Here is a 24,068-nt window from a genome sequence, read left to right as displayed (position 1 = left end):
CCTGCATCAACAACAACATGTTTATCCCTTGGAACGGCACTGGTAAAAGGGATATGACTCGCATCACACGCAACGACAAGTGCAGCAGTTTCTTCAGCTTCCTGGTCCTGCTTCTCCAGTAGCTCAACGTACAATTCCGCTAGCATAGCATGATCTTCACAAGTTCGATCATACTCCTTTTGCACTTTGCGAGCCACCACTTGACACTGCTTGGCATACTCAATCACGGACGCCAACTGCTTTTGCAGGTCCCTCATTGCCCTAACCAGAACAGTCTTCTCCTTCAGCGTGTCCTGATGTTTGTTCCTCAAGGACGTCAACTTTTTCTTATCGGCTTCCCAAGCAGCACGCATCCTAGCCAGCTCAGTCACGCCACCATCGCCGCTACCAGGACGCTGCACAGTTCGCTTCAACCTATCGTACCCCGCTAGAAACTGCACGGAGAATGTTACTGTTAATAGTCCTCATTCATGGCACAATAAATCTATAAAACTAGAAAACTCACCAAACAACAAGCCGTGTCGGTGGTTTTCAGGGTCGTTTCCAAACTTTCACTCTCCAGCTCGTCTTTATCACCATCTAGCACTATTCCCTCCAAAAGACAGCTCGCTATATAAGCTGAATGGAAACTACAATCAGAATGCTTCACCATGCGCTTATTCCCCGTCTTCCCAATGTAAAAGAAGTCGCGCCCCACATCACCGAGACTCGAGGACGAGATGCCAGCCGTAGCATGGTGATCTTGCCCCACGTCGTCACCCCCTCCATGACTCGGATACCTGAACACGACACCTCCAGGTCGCCTGCATCCCTCCACCTTCGCACGCTTGCCTTTCCTAGAGTCAGAATTATCAGATTTATGCTTACCATGGTTCCCAAGAGGATGGGGTCTAAATTCCATCTCCTCCATCACTAGGGGAGAAGTTTCCCTAATTTCCTCACTACCACTAGCAGTGTTTTCACGACGTCTAGCCATTTTAAAGTCTACAATTACAGCCAATGATCAGCGAGTTGCTACACGCACAAAGTTTTCTAGATCATACAAAGAACCAGACAGCAAAAACATGTACCTGAGGTGATCAGTAGAGGGAAGAATGCAAACACTACCTAAAATAATAGAGCAACTTGAAGAAGAAGATGAGCAAATGCTCTTCAGATTCTCAAAACAGTTCTATTTATGCCTAAGTAAAGTATCTTCCTAAGACGCCAAACGGCAGGCCACCTGGCAGCCATCATTTCATATCTTCCGACTGCTCATATTCCTACACGTGCCACGCACGTACTGTATCCCAGGTAACTCTAGAGTATATAACGCTTCATGCGTCCTCAAGATATGTGCAACCTATAACGCTTAAATCAAACAACAAGCAAGACAGGTCAACAAACTCACAGGTCGTTTAGACTATATCACTCTTACAACAAGTCGCAACAACAGTCACACGCTTACAAAACGCAATCAGACATATAATATGCAAAGTTAGTTGAACAAAGTAAAGCAGCATGCTTTCCATACAAGCAAATGAGCGAACTGACGACCACGGTTAAGCCGTAGTTCGTAGACTAACCGAGCTGCTGAGTCTACTCAGGAAATCCAGCTCAGTTAGCCACCAGTCATCACTACTTGAACTCCCTAGTACATTCAAGGAAGCCAAGTCGTTCATCATTGTCACAAACAAAAAAGAAATATGAACTGCCTAGGTTACCCCAGGAAACCAGCTCTATTGTTTCAAGCCAAAGGCCACATACAAACACAATTCAAACAACCATCTTTAAATAACGTTATCAAAATTTTCAGTGAGAAGGACATCCAACACTTGAGAAGAGCTCGGGTCATCGGAAGTCGCTACAGCTGCATCAGTCACGGTCATATCCAGGTCGCCAAAAGCCTGAGGATGGTCCGCCAATTCACCAATATTGGAAGGAGGCACGACCTCAGGAACATTACTAGCATCTTCGAGTGTTTTACTTATACGAACACCCAAAGCCCCACATTCATGTTCCTCTTGCAAATCTTCGTATTTTTTCTCCAACTCCTTTATTTCAGCACGAATGGCAAGGTAGGCTTCCTTCGCTTGCAGCGCGGTAGTTTTGCACCTTTCAGCAAAAGCATTCGCTGTAGCCACCTTGTTCTTCAGGTCGTCCACCTCATGTTTCAGCCGGACCAACTCATTGACAGCTGACGTCCTATCCAACGTCAACGAAGTAAGCTCCGTCCTCAAAGTATCCAGCTCTTTCTTCTCAGACTGCTCCACTTCTCAAAGAGTTGAGAGCTCTTCCCGCAGTGACTCGACCTTAGTCTTTTCTAGCTCAGCGAACTGAGTAGTCGTCTTCAATTTCTGGTACCCAGCGATAAGCTGCGACAATTCGCACAGTATACCATATTAGCACCAAGTAATAACATGAAGCACAATAAACCAGACAAGTCATAATACAGGAGCTACTCACCAAACACAACGCCTTATCCATCCCCCTCAAATTCGACTCCAACTCCTTGGAATCCAAGTCCTTCCTATCACCATCCAGCGTCATTCCCTCCAGCAATCAAGTAGCTATAGGTACGGATTTGTAGCTACAATCCGACCTCTTCACATAGTGCTTTTTGCCAGATACGTCATCTACATACATTAGATTGCGCTCCAGCTCATCTTTCCCACCACTGGAGTGACCTTTGCCAGTCTCTTTCATAACAGGCTTCCCCTTCATTTTCCCGGGAGTCTCTCCAGCGACCTCCGTGGTCTCCTCACCCAGCACGCTGAAGTCAGGCATCGGCCTCGCTCTCGAACTACGAGCCGCCCTTCCCCTGGTTCGCCCTTCACCACCAGCTCCCGAACCACCTCCAAGCACGATTTCAACTACCCTTGCGACCTTGGCAGGTCGAGCCTCAAGATCGCTACCCTTCCTCTTTGGCAAGCGACTTCGCTCAGGGATTTCAAAGAGGATGTCATCCAAGTCGAACAAAGCGTCCTCTTGACCACTCCCAATTCCAGACCCAGAAGTACCAGCACCTCCAGAGGGTCGCTTCGACCCAGCACGGCCTTAGTTCTTATCTTCCCTCGTCACCAAGTCACTCTTACGCTTTTCTATCACAGGCTTCCTCGATGCTTTACCACTCACCTTCCCCCGCGCCCTCTTCTTCTGCACTTCCCTCTTCTCCCTAATTGCGGGCCCTCCCCATTCCTTAAAGAAATGCGCAACCTCCGGAAGTTTCACCCGTTTCTCAGTTCGCGTCAACCTAGCAAATTTCTTGATCACCTGCCGATTCGTCTCCCTCTCTAATGCGAGCTCTGCACAGACAACAAAATAGTAATATCAATACAATATCAACCAATGCAATTTAAGAATACTCAGATAGTGTACTGGTACCCACCAGTAAGGTCGTATATCCTATTTTCTACGCTGAACCCCCTAGCACAGAAGTTCCCAACCAACAGCAACGGTCTTCTATCCCAAGACTCGTTACTCACACCATCCAGAACGCTCAACATTGTAGCTTGAGTTTGCAAGCTAAAGTTCAGCGCCCGAGATTGCTTTACTGAGAAATGCTCAATAATATCAGCGACCTCTATCTGGTATTCACCGCTGGCATTTAACAAGTCAAACACCTTAAACAACCGCCACGTGTTACCCACAAACTGACAAGGCGTTTTGCCACAATGGTTCTAGAACTCACAAACCAGTTTAGAGAACGATATCGTCATGTACGCCCTCAGCTGCCCTTCACAGATTATAACCCCATAGTTCGATGGGTTGTACCTATCACTAAAGACCCGAGCATCCTGGTCGGGCTCATGGATCTCCAGACCGCTTACAGTTATCCTATACATCTCCCTCAAGTAGGGGAACGCCCTCAAAGCGTGTCTATCCACAGCCCTAGGAGGCAGCCCACTAGAAGACGACCTCTCACCGCGACCTGAAATGCTAGTTGCAGCAACCACAGACGCAGATCGGGCATCATTTTCCCCATTTTTTGCCTCATCAACATCATCATCTTCATCACCACCCTCGCTCGCCCCACACACCGACTCTTCCTTCTCTTCCTCCGTGTCATCCCAACCAAAAGAAACTTCATGAACCTCATTAGATCGCGTATCGTCTGAGTCAGACATCTCTCTCTTGTCTCTCACAACTTTAACCACAAACAACTAAGCAAACAACCTAACAACTTAATATCAAAGAGAAAGAATGAAGCAGAGAGCAGAAGACCAACAATGGCAGAAAACTAACTTGAAGACTCTTGGTGTAGTGAGTTTTTCTGCAAAGCGAAGCAACAAAATGGCATTACAGAGAGCCAACGTAGTTTTTGTATAACCACCCTTCTAGTTCCCAAAGTGTTATGATTGCATTCTAGCCCTAGCCGCACACGACTTCCAACAAGCTGTCTTGTCTTTACAAATCCTGAAAAATGGGGCGGCACGTTTTCTCTGCAACTGCTTAGATCCGCTCACATGTTGTACACGTGTCAAATGTTTTCGCCCATCAAGTCACCAGATAGCACGGATCGATCTCCATAGTTCGTTGGGTATTTCCACTTTCACCAGCTTCTCTCTTTCACCATGCTCCACATGCGCTAATGTGTTCTCTCAGCAGATCGCTTCAACAACTGGCACAACCTACTGAGAGAGGGCTGTGTGAGGGAGTGATATTCTCCTTCAAGAATATCAGGCATGTGCTCAGCATTGTGGAAATACCACACCGATCTCTGATGTACTTCGCCGATCTGTGTTACTAGATCGCATCAACAAGCTACGAGAACGCTCCAGAATAGTTTGTATCATTATACAGATCGTTCTATATCGTGACTCAGCTTACCTTCTAGAAGCAATCATGAATGAAGCTACACATACACAAATCAACTTTGCCGCCGACCATCTCGACCCACCGCCGCAAGCTACTAAGCCGGGCTACTAATCCCCATCATTCTGGACCTATGAGCCACAGGTTCTCGCGCCTCCACAGTGTTCACACTCTATTTGTGTTGTTCTTTACACGTGTTGGGTGAGGATTCACTTTCATCATCTATAAATACTCCCTATATGAACTACGTCAGACCTGATTTTTCTCTCCCTCCAGAATCAAGAGAAGATACGTAGGCAGTTCGTTCCTCAACGAACTCGATCTTAACCATATTCTAATCCGTTCTCCCTTTCTCTCCTTGTATGTAAAGGGAAGACCAAAACGCACCTTTACACAGGTGAAAATCAGATTATGAGTGGTATGTCGTACGTGATCAATTAGAGTGTATGTTAGGTGCCAATGGTCGACCTGGAAAAAGGAGACGTCGCAACCATTGACGATTTAAGGCGGTAGCCAGGTCTCTCTTTCACTAGTGTACAATTTATCAAGTTGTCGTTTTCTCTTCTGAAAATTTGTCTCTAATGGAAAACATGCTAAGACCATCTTCTCCTTCTAAACCTGTGTAATTAGGAAGTGGACCATATAAGTTCCACCAACCACCCGAACTATTGGATTAAAACCATTTATTGGTGACCCCTATTCTCTTGCATTATAATTTGGGAAGGGTTCAAATTTAAAATTTTAATGATCCGTTGAGAAATATGAAGGGTAACCCCTATTCTTTTGCATTATAATTTGGGAAGGGTTCAAATTTAAAATTTTAATGATCCGTTAGAAGAATTATGTGATGCTATTTTTGGGGCAATAAAAGTGATAAAACTGAGAAATTATTCATTTCAATATTATGGTAGATTCTCTGATCATTTTTTTTTTTGTGATGTAACACCACATGTACATTATTAGTGCAGAGTATTGTCTTATAAATTTATAATCTCAATTCTCAAAATTAAACATACAATAACTTTTATATTTTCAGTAAGTGTACACCAACTATCAAAAGCAAGACCCAAAATATCGATATCGATGAATATATCGGTGTATCCAAAAACCGATATATATCGGATATATCCAATTTTTTTAGTACCCAGTCCAAACTGTTTAAAATATCGAAAATATCGGATATATCGGAAATATATTGGAAATATCAGATTTATATTAAAAAATGGTCAAAAAATCAACCGATATATATCATAAATATCGGATATATCGATTATATCGACGATATAAAGTTTTATATCGGAAATTTCAATATATATCGGAAAAAAAAGGTTCAATATTTGGTGGATATATATCGAAAATATCGATATCAGTATACCAATTTATCGAGATATATCAGATATATCGGCGATATTTTGGGCCTTGATCAAAAGTAACTCCTTAATCCTCGAGACATATGTGCTATCATAAAATCAATGCAAATAAACAATATTTAGTTAGATTTGAAGAGTTGGAGTATAATTTCTCTTTATTTATTAGTTATTTACTTTGTTTCTCATCCAAAATTATCCTAAGCCAAATTAATAAACCTACCCTGGTTAAGCAGCAACATATTATCTTCTATCTTCTAATGTGTTATAGAATTTTTGTAAAACTCGGTATGATTATCAATAAAATTTCTACTCCATAAAATAAACAAAAACAAAAACAACCATCCAAACCGGAAGAATGACGATGAAACTTTAGAATTGGTAGGACCAAAAAGACAGACTACGAAGCACATATAGCTTGTGGTCGCTGGATTCTTCTCTTAAATGTTGGTGCAGTAGTTTACTGAAAAGTAGTAATTAAACGGACCCACATATTTACAACATGCAGTTTTGCAGCACACACGAACAATAAACTCGTACTTTACACTGAAAAACAATGGGTACTTAAGTACATTCCTATATTTCAAAACAAGCTTATTATTGCCTTATTGGTACTCAAAGCCTCAAAGGTGTGTGTATGGCGTGATCAACAGACTTCTAAAATTCCTCTGCATATATTTTTTTTTCTCTTCCTTTTAACTCATTTTTATTCTCTCACCTCATTTTCTCTTTGTGAACAAGCTAGCATAAGGTTCTCTTTCAATAATGGCAGACATATCTCATCCACCTATGGAACAGTTGCAGGACCTTGAGTACTGTATAGACTCTAATCCTTCTTGGGGTATGACCATTTTTTCCTCTGCTTTTTTTTTCTGCATGTTTGTTATGTTACGTTTAATGGGCTTTGAGGTATATGTTGTAGTGATTTATATTGTTTATGGGGTGGTTTGAAGTTGCTAAGTAGGCCCATTGTGATAAAAATTGTTCCTTTAGAAAGAATGAAGTGATGGTCTCTGATTAATGGTTTTCAGTATATGTGGTTTAGTACATTGGGAAGTTGGATAGTGTTGCAATGTGAGAAAAAGGTTGGATTTTTCCAAGGTTGGTTTGTTTTAGTTCATTTTGTCTTCTAAGGATTGATTCTTGAGGCGGTTAGCTTGGCCTTTTAGAATGCAGATGAATGAGGAGAGAGGTTGTGATTTAATCCTCTTGATGTATTTTGAAGAATCCCAAAGTGGGAGTTACATTTGATTATAATTCCCACTTGGTTTGAGAAAGAGATATTCCAAAGCTTAATCTCAAAGCTAAAAATTGATATAAATGGTTACGACTTTTCTACTATAGACTCTTGAGGCACTGTTTATTTTGTAATCATCAGGCCTTTGGTGCTCTGAATTCTGAGGCTGGCCTGGTGAATGCAGTACTTCCCACAGCTGCTTTTTTGGACCTTTGGCGTCTCTCGTTGAGCAAGTTTTGTTGGTACATTGTGTGTGTGTGTGTGTGTGTGTGTTTTTTTTGGGGTGGGGGAGAGGCCAGAGAGTAATAGCTAATAATGTTTCCATACAGTTATTGGTTATTGATGACTTTATTTGTAGTTGGCATTTATAAGCAAGAGACTGGTCTCAAGATTCTATATTGAATTAATTGGAGGATTCAAATGATGGTGACAAAGAAAGAAATTATTTCTGTTGCAACCCCTTCCGATTCAATATAGAACTTGAACTTGAAAGAATCCCAATACATTTCATAACCGTCATATTATACTTTTGGTTATTATGCGCTGGATACTATGATTGATTTCTTATTCAGTTTCTTAAAATGACCGGAGTATGGATATTGCCCATGAATTGAAAAGTTTAGTTGTAGACTTTAGGTTTTGTTAGGAACTTAGGATTAAGTGCTAGACGTATGAGTTGGTGTGTCAGAGTCTTTGTTGGATTAGGGTTAGGTCTTTAGGTTAGTAGATAGGTTGTGATTAAGTTTCTTGATTGAATAATGAAAATCCCGGGTTTCACAACGTTGTCTTAGAGCTTGGGGTTTAGGCCATTGATCTTGCTCTTTGCAGGTTAATCACTTTCCACTGGTGGTAGGCTCCATTTGGTACTGCTGCTGGGCTTGGCATGATTTCTGTATGGGAATTGCAGCATTCTTATTGTTTTCACATTGCACTTTATGGCTTCTACTGGTAGATCTGAATTTGTTTTTACCATAGCATCTTTGCGTCACGAGTGGTCAAGCACACATCAATTCTTGTCGATATGCATTGCTGCAGTACTATAAGCAGCATCGGTTTGCATAAAACATCTCTCTTTTCTGCACGCGTTTGAAACATAATATGGCACTGCATAACGTCACATTGCAATGGGAATTGCAACGGCTATTGCAGTATGTCAATGGCAATGACAGTGTTTGAGTTCGTTTTTGTTTTATGCTTCCTCTTGGAAATTTTGATGATTTGCTTCATAAATTTGAAGGGGGATGTTGGAGAATAGGACGCTTTCACAGTGGAGTTATGTTCAAATTAGGATTAAGTGTTGGAGATATAGGTCGCGAATTGGAGTTTTGGTTGGTTGAGGATTAGGTGTTTTGGTCTACAAATACTTATTATAATTAAATTTATCATTTGTTTAGCTCCGAAGCTATTTTTTGTTTTGCTTTTATCGGTCATTAGATTTTGAAGTGGAGTACTGACATTATTGCTGACTTTCAATGGTTTCATATTCCTTCAAGAACTAAATACTGATTTGTGTTAGTTTTTATCACATCTACTAATGGAGATGCATACACCTGTTTTTTTTTAGCAGAATACTTTCCTACAAAGAAAAAGAAAAGCAAGAGTATGCATGTGTGTAATACTGCCTCTAAAAAGAGATTTAGAGACTAGAGGTCTATGTAATGTTGTAGAAACTTATACTTTCTAGAAAGAAATAACCAAATCAAAGCATACAAGTTATTGAGGCTATAAATAGCTTGCAACTGACCCTGTTGGGTAGCTGGCTGCATTTACAAAACTAACCAACTACTTGGTAAAGCGCTTAAGCCTCATGTAGCATCTGCGAATTAAGCCTCAATGAAATTTTCTACAAAATGTAATAAGGCATGTCTTAGGGTGTAATCCTCAGTTTGTCAATAATTTGTTTCATTATTACAATAATATATGCATTGGTTATGGTAGGATTTTCCTTGTTATGACCTATCAAATAGTTCTCTCCTTCTTGATCTCTCCCGGGTCTGGTTTGGCAGTAGCTAGGTATATCTTTCTAAATAAACTGCACATTACGATATGCATCTCTTCTTCGACAACTATTCATTAGAAAACTTGGTGCAGGGGTGTAGATTAGGCTTATGGCACTGGTCAAGGATTGCATATGAAAGTTGCAGATTGAATGTTTTATACATTTATGTATGTTTATAAATTTTAGTTAAGATTTGAGCTTTTTCTTGCAGTTGAAACGTTCGTATTGGCATTTCAAAACTACATTTTGATGTTGGGCACAACTGTCATGATTCCTTCAGTGCTTGTTCCGTTAATGGGTGGATCTAATGTAAGTTGAATCCTAGTTTGTCCATCAGATGGCTCAGTTTCTACTCATTTTCCTCACTTATTTCTATCATCTTGCAACATTAGGGGCTTGAAATGCAGTCTTGCCTCCCCCTTGAACTATCTGTACAGTAAAATCTACGATGTATTGCAGAGAAACCTACCATTTTATTCTCTTCACTTCTTTCTGTCATCTTGCAAAATTAGGGACTTGAATTGCACATGTCGCCTCCACCCTGAACTATTTGCTACATTACAATCTACGATGTATGTCATAGGAACCTACCATTTCATTGTCTTGCATAGGAGACTGCTAAGAAGAAGAAGAGTCTGCTTGGCTGATTGTTTCCTCTCTATGGACTATTCCATGAAGGCATTATCTGTTTTTCAAAAATAGGATCTAGTGCAAATTGAAATCCTAAACAAACGGGATTGCATAGCCATTAATTGGGATGTATTGTTCCTTTAGAGAGTTCTTTTGTGGGGATGATTGTATCTTGGTTGGCTTCCTCTTGACCCTATGTGTCACCCATGCAAGCATATGTATGTGTATGTGGTTGGGGTGAATACACAAATTGCGTTGTAGATTTTGCTGACTAATGTATTGTCATGGATATTTTTTGCTCCCACTTATTCGCATAGTTTAGTAATATACTAATATGTAAATACTAGAGGTAAATGAAGATAAAGCAAAATAGAAGAAGAAAAACAACATGCATGTGTAGTGAAGTGAGCAATTGTCTTTATGTGAAGAAGAAATAATTTTATTTTTCGATTCTCTTCTAAGTATCATAAGTTCACAACTGTCAAAATATTGTTGGATAATTAATATTACAAGAAAGGTTACGGCTAGACCATCTAATGCGACTAGTTACCAAATCTGAAGAAATAATTATTTGAAGAAAACGTCTGGCAGAGGAGGTGAAAGGCATGTAATTAGGTGCATGAGCCAACTAATCTGTGCTAAATGAACATAAACACGAGCTAGTAGCATACGAACGTGGCTAAAAGCACATGAACAAATGCCAGAGGCACACAGCATCATGTCAATTTGATTTTGTGGGCAGATTTTAGTGGGAGTTAGTTTTTTCTTCTTATTTGACTTTGAATTCATGCTCACAATAACAGGATGACAAAGCTATGGTAATACAAACTCTATTGTTTGCATCTGGTTGGAACACAATTTTGCAAACATTTTGTGGGACCCGGTTGCCAGCGGTAGTTGGTGGTTCTTATGCCTATATGATACCGATCTTGTATATCATTGGAGATTCATCACTGCAACAAATCACTGATCCTCATGAGGTAACAATGTAAAATTGCAAATTATAGATTATGACCACTAGGAGTCTAGCATTGTAGTCAAAGGCAAAGTTCACGGCGCCCTGTCAAACATATTCATTTCTTCAATAATGAAAACACTCACACTGCCCAAGGTTGATGAGGTTGATTTATTAAAACACATTTCAATTTGCAGAGATTTCTGCACACCATGCGAGCAATACAAGGAGCACTGTTGGTTGCTTCTAGCATACCGATGATTCTGGGCTTCTCTGGAGTTTGGGGGATTTTCTCAAGGTAAAACTCCAATCGTTTTCTCAGGTTATTCCTTTACCTGTTTACAGTGGCAAATGTCCTAAGAGTGTTTGTTGTTTCTTAACAGGTTTTTTAGTCCTCTTGGTATGGCGCCTGTGGTTGGGTTGCTTGGTTTGGGTTTATACAATCGAGGATTTCCAGCGGTAAGTTCTGCAGGTAGAGTTACCTAAAGAGTCAAAGTGGGGTAATCATAAGTCAGATTTGCAGACAGCATTTCTGTGCATGTGGTACACATGGAATTGATCCTCGTCCTTTTTTTCTCCTAAAAATCTTTTGAGGCCCTCTCCATTTATATGGATGACTATGTTTGATAACAGTGTGATTTATAGCTTATTTGTGAGAAGTTTCACATTATCTTTTCTGACCTAAGATTGCACATTTTTTGTTGGTGATTACATTCATGGTGTTCTTGTATTCTCCTAGTCCATGTGCGCCTCATGTATTCCCTTGGTTGATAATAGTTTTATTCAACTGCTTGTTATTGCACATTTTCGCAAGTGGTTGGAGGGGAGATCATAACGTTATTGCTTTTCTTTAGGTGGGTGATTGCGTTGAAGTTGGGATACCAATGCTTTTGATAGTCGTTGCATCGTCACAAGTGAGTGGATCTATGCCGCTTTCAGGGTTTGATTGTATTTTCTTTGTTCGTTTGTATTTCCATGATAAAGTACCGGTTTTTTCAATTTGCAGTATTTCAAGCACATTAGGCCATTCAAGGATATTCCCATATTTGAACGGTTTCCAGTACTGATCTGTGTCACAATAATTTGGGTTTATTCACATATTCTGACTTCAGCTGGGGCCTACAGACATACACCTGAGAAAACTCAATCCAGTTGTCGTACTGATAAAGCTAATATCATATCATCTGCCCCTTGGTATGTAACAGAAACAGATATTCTTGTCCCGCTCGAATAATTCTTGAAATTATCTTAGACATGGAATTTCTTATAATGATATTCTCAGGTTCAAGCCTCCATTTCCTGGGCAGTGGGGCACACCCACTTTTAATGCTGGCCATGCATTCGCTATGATTTCTGCAGTCTTAGTTTCTATGATAGAGGTACTTTCTATGGGTATAGATTTATGCTCTTGAAATTATGTTATACTATATTCGTCTCGCTATGCCTTGAGAAGGACCATTTAATTTGATTGTACTGGGTAACATCATACCCAAGTTTGCTATGTGTTGCTGTTTTAGATGCACCTGGAAACGACCAATTTTTGGATACAACACTTGGCAAGATTATAGCCATTATCACGTTAGAAATATAGGGGCACTCTGTCCTGTTCTCTTTGCAATTAGTTCTTCAGTAAGTAGGTCTGTTATAGTTTCTAGGATAGAGGTATTGCCTATAGGGCTGAGATTTTTTCCTTGAATATCTTTAATATGGTATGGGTTTCACCTGTGTTATGAATTGAGAATGACCATTCATTTTGTAAGTACTGGCTAACCTCTTGATTGATATAACTGAAATTACTATTTAGGTTTATGTTCTAGAATTTGGATGCACTCGAAACAACCAAATTTTGGACGGCCTAAGAAACAATACATTACATGATTATAAACAGAATCATATTAACAATTAGGGGACATTTCAGCATGTTCTCTTCGCAATGAGTTCTCCAGCAAGTAGACACTTAGATATATCTGCAACTGTTGTTTACCTATGCTTTCAAGAAAAGTTTGTTTGTTTTACACGAGTGATTCAGTTTAGCTCTGTTATGCATAGTCTCACTACAATTCCCTGCCTTTTCTTACAACTGCAGTCAACCATTGCTTATAAAGCAGCATCCAGGCTGGCAATTGCGACCCCACCTCCTGCTTATGTGTTGAGCCGAGGCATTGGAGTGCAGGTAAGTTGCATTACCTTTAAAGCAGACGACATAGAAATAGCCTTCTGCTTGTGAAGACTGAAGACTACAAGTGCTCTTGCAAAGATGTTTTAGTTTGAGTTTGAAGTGTTTAATTTGGTTGTTAAGAAACATGAACTGAGGTGCAATAGTTTCTGCATCAATTGCACGTGCATCATGAATGTGCACACTGGTAGAACATCATCATGATTTAATGTTTCTCTCTCCATGTCTTCAAAATTTAATTCTATAAGCTGTATTGCTTTTGCAGGGTTTGGGTATTTTGAGTGATGCTGTTCTTGGTACTGGGACTGGTTCTACTATATTAGTGTAAGCACGTATGCTCTGGATGGTCACTTATATATATTACCAAATGTGCCCCTTTTTTAGGCTTTAAGACTACAATGACAGTTTTCCACCGATTTTCAGCGAGAATGTTGGGCTTCTTGGACTGAGTCGAGTTGGTAGCCGTAGAGTCGTGGAGATTTCAGCCGGTTTCATGATATTTTTTTCTTTCCTAGGTTGGTTTTAAATTAGAGTAAGGAATCCTTGGAGTTCAGGTCATCTGGGCCTAAGCCATGCTAGTGACAGGATATTCTTTGACGGACCATTCAATTTGTATGCAGGAAAATTCGGGGCACTCTTTGCATCAATACCTTTCCCCATATTTGCCGCGTTATATTGCGTTCTTTTTGGTCTTGTAGGTATGTTTTAACCTAAGTTACATTGACACGGACACGTGTGTCCGTATCCGACACGGATACGAAGTGTCTAACACGGCAAGATATAAAAAATTGAGGTATATTACATACAATATGTGTCCATGTGTGTCCGACACAGACACGTGGATACGTATCCGACACGGATTTTTTTTGAAATATGGCGTGTCCATGTAACATAGGTTTTAACCTATGTAACTGGTTTCCTACTTTTATATTGGTGTTCTGAATTTTAATTTGTTATTGCTTGCAGCTTCGGTTGGGCTATCATTCCTGCAGTTCACAAATATGAACTCTATGAGAAACCTCTTCATAACTGGGCTTTCTCTTTTTCTTGGGATATCTGTCCCACAGTATTTTCATGAGACATTGCTATCTACGCAACACCTTCCGGTACATACCCATGCAGGATGGGTAAGTGAAACTTCTAGAAAATTTGTTCCGAAATATTGTTAAGTAAGCTACAAGCTGGGCTATATAATGCATGAAGTACACCTTGGGCTGCAGATTAACTGGCTCTGGTTATTAATCCCAATTAGTTTATGTGTGTTGAATTTACTGAGACCACTGACATGAGTGATCTACTAAGCGTGCCTTTGATTCTTCTCACCGTTTTGTTGTGTTAGAGTTTCACCTTAACATTATTTTATTGTTTATGTTGCTTGTAGTTCAATGCCTTCTTGAATACTATATTCTCATCTCCACCAACAGTAGGGTTGATTGTTGCTGTGGTTTTAGACAATACATTAGAAGTGGAGAAGTCAAAGAAGGACAGAGGAATGCCGTGGTGGGCAAAGTTCAGAACGTCCCGAGGTGACAACAGGAATGAAGAGTTCTACAGTCTGCCATTCAATCTTAACAGATGGTGTCCACCTACTTAGCAAGTTAAATCCAGTTTGACAAATTAAAGATAGATGCTTTGAAGCCTAGTTTAGATACTTTTATTTTGTCAAGGCCAGTTTAGATACTAGTTGAGGCGATTATGTAAAATGGAGATGTGCTGGATTAGCTGGATATCTTTAAAATATCTAAGCCACTGCTATCCTTTTTTCATTTTTAGCATAGTGCATACAGTTGACCTCATTTGGTCCATTTGCTTTGTAGGGTTCTCCAATAAATAATAGCATGAAATGCTGAGTTAACATCGGGAAAGTAGTAAGATTCTTGTCCATTTGTTTTAGTTATATGATTTCTATTCATTCCATTAAGGGCCTATGCTAAATATTACCATTTAGGTGGTTTTTCGTTACTTTGGAACGTGAAATATACTTTTTAAGAGTTTCTTTGGGGCGTATCTTTACAGTCTCCACTCCTAGGATCTTAATTTTTTGGGTTTTATAGATCTTCACCTTTATTTGAAAACAAAATTAGACTTGTCCCCCAAATTAAGGGAAATTAGATTTGTCCCTCCAAACTCACTTGCCCCCGCTGGATATCTTTAAAATATCTAAGCCACTGCTATCCTTTTTTCATTTTTAGCATAGTGCATACAGTTGACATTTGGTCCAGGGTTCTCCAATAAATAATAGCATGAAATGCTGAGTTAACATCGGGAAAGTAGTAAGATTTTGTCCATTTGTTTTAGTTATATGATTTCTATTCATTCCATTAAGGGCCTATGCTAAATATTACCATTTAGGTGGTTTTTCGTTACTTTGGAACGTGAAATATACTTTTTAAGAGTTTCTTTGGGGCGTATCTTTACAGTCTCCACTCCTAGGATCTTAATTTTTTGGGTTTTATAGATCTTCACCTTTATTTGAAAACAAAATTAGACTTGTCCCCCAAATTAAGGGAAATTAGATTTGTCCCTCCAAACTCACTTGCCCCCCCACACACACACACACACACATTGTCTCACTCAACGCGTTTTGACCGTTATCTCGTGGTGAAATATCCCAACTATTTTTTTATGTGTAAAGGGCTTTATAGATCTGTACCCTTATTTGAAAATAAAATTAGACTTGCCCCTCCCCAAATTCAGGAAAATTAACCCCCTCCCCAACTCACACTGTCTCAATCAACGCATTTTGACCATTATCTCATGGTGAAATGTCCTAACTACCATTTTTAATCTCGTGGCTTCACAATGAGATTAAAAACATTTGGGACATTTCATCACGAGATAACGGTCAAAATGCCTGATTGAGATGGTGTGCCTTGTTAGCAATTGGCCGAATTATTCGCAAACCAAATTTTTGAAAGGTCATACGTATTATACTTTCGAATGTTTGAAAATTTCGGAATAATTTGCGATTTTTTGCTTTGAAACGTATAATACAGTTTTTGATGAATTTTTCAAAAATTCGGCTGCATTTTTGTTATTTTTTAATGTATTTTATGACCTCACTCTTACATTCTTAGTGATAAATTAATCCAAAAACTTTGTTTTTATACTTTTTAGGCAATATTTAAATTGGAGGTAAGTCAGGAAAATTTGTGTTTGTGTGTGTGTGTGTGTGTGTGTGTGTGGGGGCAAGTCTAATTTTGTTTTCAAATAGAGGCGCAAAGGGTAGTTGGGACATTTCACCACGAGATAACGGTCAAAATGACCGGGTGTGAGTTTGAGGGGCAAGTCCGAATTTGGGGGAGCAAGTCTAATTTTGTTTTCAAATAGGATGCAAATCTATAAAACCCTATTTTTTTTAGATTAAATTACGTAACTGATATAAAACATGCACTAGAAGTACATAGTCTTCCCTATGTGCTCATTGTTAACCCAACCGAATTGGACAGTTGGCGCTGTGGCCTACTCCCAATCTTCATCAAACGTATGTTCCCATGCGCGAATACTATGCTTGTTTTAAAAGGTCGATCTGTTCTTGGTATAATTGGCTCACGAGCTAGCAACACGAACCTAGTCACGTTACGTGCATTGTCCTGTATTCCGTCAGCAAATATATGTAATCCATATAACTCCGCTGCTCGTATACTTGCAATTGCCGCTGTGTCAGGGAGCTGATTTACAGCAATGTGCTTGGCCGCAGCAGCTGTGCTGCAAGCTGATTCACGAGTAGCATTAAGACCCAGCTTGGTTATTAAAGTCGACTCACACTGTGCTAATGCTTGTGGATGGTTATGACTCGAGTTAAATTCTCTTCCTTCACTCCAGCTTCCAGGTAACGCCAGGAGACAGTGATGAACCGGTAGTTGAACTTCACAAACTATATGAAGCCAATAACGTAAGAGTAGATCGTAGCTTCGGTAAGTACTTCCACCGATTGAGTTCTTGTGGTGGTAGAATCCGGGGTATAGAAGATCATTGGTAGGATGAGCCTGATGTAAGATACGCAGCGAACTCGCATGGTATAGGATCATTCTGCGGACTCGTAGGTACGCTGCGGAGACACTTACACGTAGAGAAAGGGAGACCGAGAGATGAGGGGACAGGTGGAGGACTAAGATGAAAGGAGACGGGGGTATAAAAAGAAAAGAGGAAAAAAGAGAAGGGGGCCGAAAATTCATTAGAGAAGAGAGAAAAAGACCTAGAGAGTAGAGAGAGTGAAGAGTAAAAAAAGTGTGGTACAACATTTGGCACCGTCTGTGGAGAACGAGAAGAAAAAAAAAGACAACGGAGAGATGGAAACAGTAACAAAAAGAGGAAGAGGTAGACCAAATAAGGTAGTAGTGCAGAAGTCAGACAAGGAGTTAGTGAGTGATGAAGGGGAAGATCGAGAAGAGAAAATAACCGCGGGTTCGGCATCAGAGGAGACACGGCTCATGCAAGAAGAGACCATGAGGTTGAGAGAGTAGAATGACGCACTCAGAAGAGAAAGAGAAATAGGGGAGGAGGAAGAGAGAGAGGAAACAAGCGAGGGGTCGGAAAATGAAGAAGTAAGGCCAGATCTGGTCGAAAACCCGATGACCGGCCTCACAATGGAACAAGCTAAGGAGATGATAGCCAACGACCGCTAGGTGAACCTTCAGCAAACAAGGGTTCAAGTAGGAGCGGCTAGCCAAGTGGTGGCCGGTCTGAACTATAACCCGCTGGCCAACACCATTTGGGCCTCGGAGGTTCTGAAACATTTAAATCAGCCTCGATTCAAAATATACGATGACAAAGGAGATCTCGCGGATCACATTCACCATTTTTGGCAGAAGATGCCTTTGTGGCAAGAAGCTCGATATGATGGGTTGCGATGCATGATGTTCTCGGCCAACCTAAAGGAGGGGGGGGAGGGGGGCGTCGGACTGGTACTACCGGTTGCCGTCAAGGAGCATAAATAGTTTTCAAGAGTTAGAACAAGCGTTCGTAGACCATTTCATACATCAAAAAAGGTGGGCGGTAGACATCGCAACGTTGTTCAATGTTAGGCAGCAATTCGTGGAATCAGTGAGGGATTTCTTGTGCCGATTCAAGGCCGAGACATTGAAGGTGGAGAATATGGATAAAAGGACCGCAGTAATAGTGTTTGAAAGAGGTCTACGTCCAGGAACGGGAGTACATCAGTCTGTGGCTAAAAATGCGATCACAACCTTGCATGATTTGTATCCCCGTGTGGAAAAATACATAAGTTATGATGGTATAATGCAGAAGGATCTCAGAAGGTCGGGGAAGGTAGTACTATCCTTAGAAAAAAGCGAAGATCATTGGAAAAATGAGACATCAGAGAGGGGAATAGTGGGTATCGCGGGTACTCAACGCGGCCCAAAAAAAGTAGAGAGGGAGTTAGGAGGGAGAATAGGGAGAGAAAGTCATACCGCGAGTTGGAACAGACACCGCTGAATGAAATCTTGCCTTTGATAAAAAAAAATCATCAGGGCTATGAGGGACTGCGAAGTACACCAATGGAGATGCCAAGTAAACCATATTGTGCATATCACCAGATATGGAATAATGAGACTAATGATTGCTATGCATTAAAATGGTTGATTCAGAAGTTGATAGAGAAGGGAAAGCTGAGAGAGTTTATAACAGGAGCTTAGAAAGATGAGCAGGTATCGGTTCAGGGTAGGATACTGGGAACAATCAATGTGATCTTCAGCGGAGAGGTTTTGAGTCACAATGCCTATAGAGAGAAAATAAGGCGAACATCGAGTATTCAACAGGTCAACGAGGTAATTAGTATGATCCTCACAGCCAAGTTCATGGTCGGCGGAGGGAAGGGATCAAATTGTATTCACTAATGCGAATCTTAAAGTTGTCGATTCCCCCCACGAAGACGTGTTGGTCATTACAGTAGCAATGAGCACTTACATGGTAAAGAGAGTGTTAGTTGATCGCGGTAGTGCAGTAGACTTGTTTTTCAAAGGGACCATGGAGGAAATGAAGATCTATGCAAAACAGCTAAAACCTTTGCGGACTAACTTGTATGGATTTAATGGAAGTATGACTGAGCCTGTGGGAGAACTCTTGCTACCTGTGACTGTATTCACCCGGTTCATGGTGGTGGGTTCAAACTCACAGTACAATGCAATTATGGGGAGGCGTTGGATACATGAGATGAAAGTAGTACCGTCAACGTATTATCAAGTGATTTGATTCCCCACAACGACGGGCATGTACGAAGTCCACGGTGACCAAGTGGCGGCTAAGAATAACTATTAGGGGACGGTGAAAGGTATGGTCCGCGGAACACAAGGAGAGGCTTCAGACGTCAGGAAGATGTCCACATAGCAATTACAGAGTGCCACCATGGAGGAGGAGACGGAGCCTTCGATGGGGCTAAAGACCCTCGATGAGATCGAAATTGTGAACTTGCACTACACCAGAAAAGGCAAAAAATGACGGTAATTGCGGTCCTAAATCGAGATTTACGACGGGAAATGGTGTCCCAGAGTTCGTCGCGAAAAGCTCTGTCGTTAATATTAACGACGGGAAACTGCGTGGTAACTTGAATTAGAAATGCGACGGGTGTGAGACATTTATTGCCGTTGTTAATTATACGACATTCAAAGCCGTCGCAAATCTCCTTTCTACGGCAACTTCATATTTTCAAATCTAGAACGTACCAACCCGTCGTAAATTTGCGTCCTAAGTTTAGGACACATTTCCGTGATACATTGTTGTTGGAAAGTCAATTAACGACACTATGCCCCGTCGTATTTGTTTAAATTAATGTTTTTTTTAATAATTTTTTTTTTGGTAGAACCTAATTTTCCCCAACATCGCTACTAAATACTACCTAATTCTCATTCTCAAATCATAAAATCAATTACACAAACATACTAAAACAACACATTTCAAAAATTGATATATTATACATTGGTTTTTCAAAATTTACAATGTTTTCGAGTTGTTGATTGCCAATAAATAACTAGGCTTTCAAAGTACACAAGGCATCATAAGAACATAATGGAAAAAACAATTTGTACTTTGAAATTCCTATCTTCATCACCTTTACGCAATTTGTTCTTCCATTGAGTCGCACAACCTTTCATGAGGGTAAAGAGCCTCGAGAATTTACTTTCTAGAGATGGGACAAGCAGCTAGCCAAAGCAGAGGCAAACGTACAACACGGCAAGAGCATTATCAATGTAGCGCCACTCCAGCAAGAGCAGATTACGGTTTGTCCGAATGAACCTGGAAGTTAATGTACAAGACTACTAATTATGGCCAGATACTTAATATTAACATTCATATATTAAACACTAAAATCAAATAATTAACACAAAGGGCACTACTGAAAACATCAAGGTTTAAGTATCTAGTAGACTATTTATCATTGAAACTATCATGTAAGATAAGAGTTGTCGTGAAAGCGAGTTTAACACTATCATATGACGGACTCAAGAAAAAAAAATGTACAGATTCAAGATGATATAATTCTCATGTTCGTAGAAACTTACCCATTCAAACTTAGGAGTCTGCAAAGATATGAAACCTCTAAACTGTGCATAGGTTAGTTGTTTGTTCCTATTTGAATGGGTTTAAGGTGCACCCCGCCTTCAGAAGGAAGTGGTAGTATCCTCAAACTGAATAACTTAAAAAACCAAACACATATGGGGGCCAAGGAAGCACAAAAAGCATATAAATGAATTTATATTCTAAAAGGAACCAAAGCAAAGATATGTGATGTTATAAGCAAATTCCTAACTATAAATCAAGAATTGTTCAAGTCATTCAATTTTAAGTACCTGAGAAATACTTCCAAACATATCATTTGAGAAATACTTCCAAACATATCATTCCTCTTGTATGTTGAGCTAGTTTCTCTTTAAAATGAAGAATGCAGGAAAAGCACAAGACCCATCCATACTTGTATAAGCAGTCACAAATAGCTACGACGTTCTTGTGACCTTACCATCAGAACTTTCCTTAATCTAAAATAAATACACAAACCCAATAAGCGTAAAATAGTACTGCAGTGAATCTAGAAGATATACTAGCAAAGAATAGACAAAACCAATTTATCTTGAAGTTAGACAATACGAAAAATGGGAACTGAAATCTTGAAGTTAGGCAAAGACAGGATGCATTGAGTATCACAAAAAACTGCAGCAACTCGGGAATATAATATATCCTATTCTACTTTTCGACTGCCTTTATGCAAAAAGGGTGTTGTCAACTGTGAAGACAAATGTGGAACTTCCTTCAGAGAAAAGACTCACTTTATTCCTAAACCTGGATCGGCTTAGCTCAGTGTACCCTCTGCTCATCTTTCTTTATAGTATATAAAGAAAGTAGTCGACAAAAAGCATAGCTTACGGGGAGTTACCTTGGAACTAACAACCTGGATTTCTCTTTGGCTCTGACTTTGCTAGTAAAGGATTCTATCCGAAACTTAATTTCTATGGGCAGAATCACATGTTTAACCATGCCCGGGGTAGGTTTAACCTAGAAAGAGTCCTATACAGGCGTTCTCATCTACAAGAAACAGCTAATCTTGTAGATTCCTTTGTATCGGATAGGCAATTTCTTAGAAAAGTCAGCTTTGTCTTCTGCTCGGAAAGTAGGCTTCTTACGCGTTCTTTCCGAAGTAAGCGAAACCTCATATAGTTGAGTTTCGAACTTAATTCTAGTCTGACTTATCGAAAACAGGATGCGAACTAATTCTGATCTGAAAAGACCGAGGAAACAAAGTAAGATTTTCTATTCCGGGATCAACTTAGCTTTAGACCCGTCCGATTAGACCCTGGCTTAGCTGACTTACTACAGAGTAGCGCACTTATGTTCTTATCTTAGCTGACTTCTAGAAAGCTGAAAGCAGAGACTAGTAGTTTGTAAATGGTATTTTCTTTTAACTTAGCAACAAAAAGTTCAATGATTAATATATGGATAGCCTAGCAGAGCAGCATGTGCCAAAATATAAGCACAATAATGTATCTTATATATTTGAGAACGCACATATTGCAATGTTGAGAGTAGAGCCCGCAAATTCCCTTGTTTCCCTGCAGACCACGCTTTATCTCAAGATCCGGTGTCTCCAATCCTCTGTAACAAACAACAAAGTAAGATTTGAGAAGTGATGTTTATTTCAAGTGCTCAATAGAAGGTACATGAGAAACACAACTCCTTTATAAGTGCTAAGCATCTAAAAAACTGATTGGATGGAAGTGTTAATATCTACAGCCAGAGGCATTTTTAGATATAAACTCATAATAACAGGAGCAAAGCAAGAATAATGATGTTGATCCGCAAAACTTACATGTCTCTCAATGCGATCTCTCACGAGTTTGACGGTCCGCTCATTCTTTTTTACGCCAATGCTTTTGCACGAGGACGAGAGACTCCATAAAAACTTGACAACAATTTTCATAAAAAGAGAAATAATATTGATGAATAATTTAGTATGAAACTAGTCAATGCACTTGAATAGGTTTTCTACATTTATAAGATGACAAGTAAAGATAATCATAAACACAAACAAATAGAGAAAAGCTAATCTCCACGCGGACCGCAAGACTCCTCGGTATGCGTTGGTGGCGATCGATCTCGCTCTTCGTCTTTCTTGAGTTTCCCCTCAACGTCACGGAATTCTCCGGATGACGAAGCACCTTTAACAAAGTAGAATTTAAGCAATTAGCATACTTTTCGGGAGCTCTCTTGATTACTATTGCGGAAGGAAGGCTTCTTCTGGCACAAGAGAAAGTGTAAAATCAACAAGATTACCTCCAAAGATTGAAGTGAGATCATCAACAATATTTGTAGTTGAGGATGCCTTCCGCATGGTCGATGAGGTTCCGGAAGATGTCCGACGGGCTTTTAGTGCTTTTTTTTTTTAAATTGGGGCTCAAAAGTAGACTCCTGATGCAGGAAGCAAAGACGAAAATAATAGTCTGCTAATATTTCAGGAAAAAAAAACAATATCTTGCTTCTAATCTTATTCCCCTAAGTGTACCGAAGTTGTGGTTCTGTTAGGCCTTGGTGCACTGCTAGCTCTACCGCCGAAGAAAGACTCCAGATCATTCTCATTCTTTTGTTGACTCTCTCTCGCAGCAGCCCTCTCACGAGCCTCTGTAGCAGCCCTCTCACGAGCCTCTGCAGTTGCCCTCTCAGTAGAAGCTTGCTCTGCTCTTTGCCGTGTGTCTGCTTCAGCTCTTGCAACAGCAGCTCTCTCTTTTGCTTCTGCAGCTACCTTCTCTGCTCTTTCCTTAGCGTCGGCTGCTGCCCTTCACGTGCCTGAGCTTGTATTCTCTGCACAGCAGCACGTGCCTCAGCATTGACCTTATCAACAGCAGCCTTTTACACCCTTAGGCGAGCATCAGCAGCTGCTCTCTCACGTGCCTCCCTTGTAGCCTCCAGCCTCCTTCGCTCTCTCTCTTTCTCCTCCCTTTCTCTCTGCTCCCGTTCACGATATAATCTCTCCTGTTTTTGTCTTATTTCTTGCTCATGAGCCTCGTGCAAAGCTTTCCTATCACCTCTTCCGCCTCTACCAAGGCCCCGACCACGCCCTCCTGGATTGTAGTACTTTTCCCCTTCAGCGGGATTCAGAAACTCATTTATGCTGACACACTACAAGAACAAAAGCATTTAGAAAAATGATACACAGGAAAACACCAACTAGAAAACAAAAGAACCAAATAATCACTTTGTTAACAATACTATAAGCAATAGTCACACGATTCTGATAGCATACAACATTAGTTGCAGTTCTAGGAATCAAGCACTTCAAAAACAAGGAAATAGGCGTTTGATAAATGCGGCAAATTAGCTTTAACATGAAACTTGCATATAAATGACATGAATTCGCGCTGAATACAGAATATTACACATGATGTAATCTTAAATTTGTGAAATTTATGCAGTTTACAAAT

General features: G+C 40.2%; 1 protein-coding gene, 1 long non-coding RNA gene and 1 pseudogene across 3 annotated transcripts; 1 reads left to right on the top strand and 2 right to left on the bottom strand.

Moving 5' to 3' along the window:
• Nucleotides 1-6,808: 6,808 nt before the first annotated feature.
• LOC147503355 (Xanthine/uracil permease family protein) lies at nt 6,809-15,075 on the top strand. Of its 2 annotated transcripts, XM_086603954.1 has the most exons (14): nt 6,809-7,002; nt 9,609-9,706; nt 10,831-11,007; nt 11,180-11,280; nt 11,366-11,441; nt 11,837-11,896; nt 11,989-12,176; nt 12,265-12,361; nt 13,069-13,155; nt 13,424-13,482; nt 13,582-13,673; nt 13,779-13,856; nt 14,125-14,285; nt 14,540-15,075. In XM_086603954.1, exons 1-14 carry the CDS (start codon nt 6,927-6,929, stop codon nt 14,750-14,752), a joined length of 1,563 nt encoding a protein of 520 aa, XP_086460080.1. In that variant the 5' UTR covers nt 6,809-6,926; the 3' UTR covers nt 14,753-15,075. The 2 variants fall into 2 exon arrangements, with proteins under 2 accessions (XP_086460080.1, XP_086460081.1); XM_086603955.1 differs by lacking the exon at nt 10,831-11,007.
• A 1,476-nt stretch (nt 15,076-16,551) lies between these two features.
• The window catches only part of LOC147503353 (arogenate dehydratase 3 pseudogene), a 54,285-nt pseudogene continuing 46,768 nt past the window's right edge, over nt 16,552-24,068 (bottom strand).
• On the bottom strand, nt 20,053-22,213 carry LOC147503354 (uncharacterized). Its single transcript, XR_015220174.1, has 2 exons — nt 22,159-22,213; nt 20,053-21,134 (listed from the first exon to the last, which is right to left on the bottom strand). It is a non-coding gene; the product is annotated as an uncharacterized LOC147503354 (long non-coding RNA).

This window comes from Coptis chinensis, chromosome 4 (genome assembly GCF_015680905.1).
Source record: "Coptis chinensis isolate HL-2020 chromosome 4, ASM1568090v1, whole genome shotgun sequence".
In the NCBI taxonomy this organism is placed as follows: Eukaryota; Viridiplantae; Streptophyta; class Magnoliopsida; order Ranunculales; family Ranunculaceae; genus Coptis; species Coptis chinensis.
Note: the sequence above shows the minus strand (reverse complement) of the source record. Positions and strands in the feature narration are given on the sequence as shown.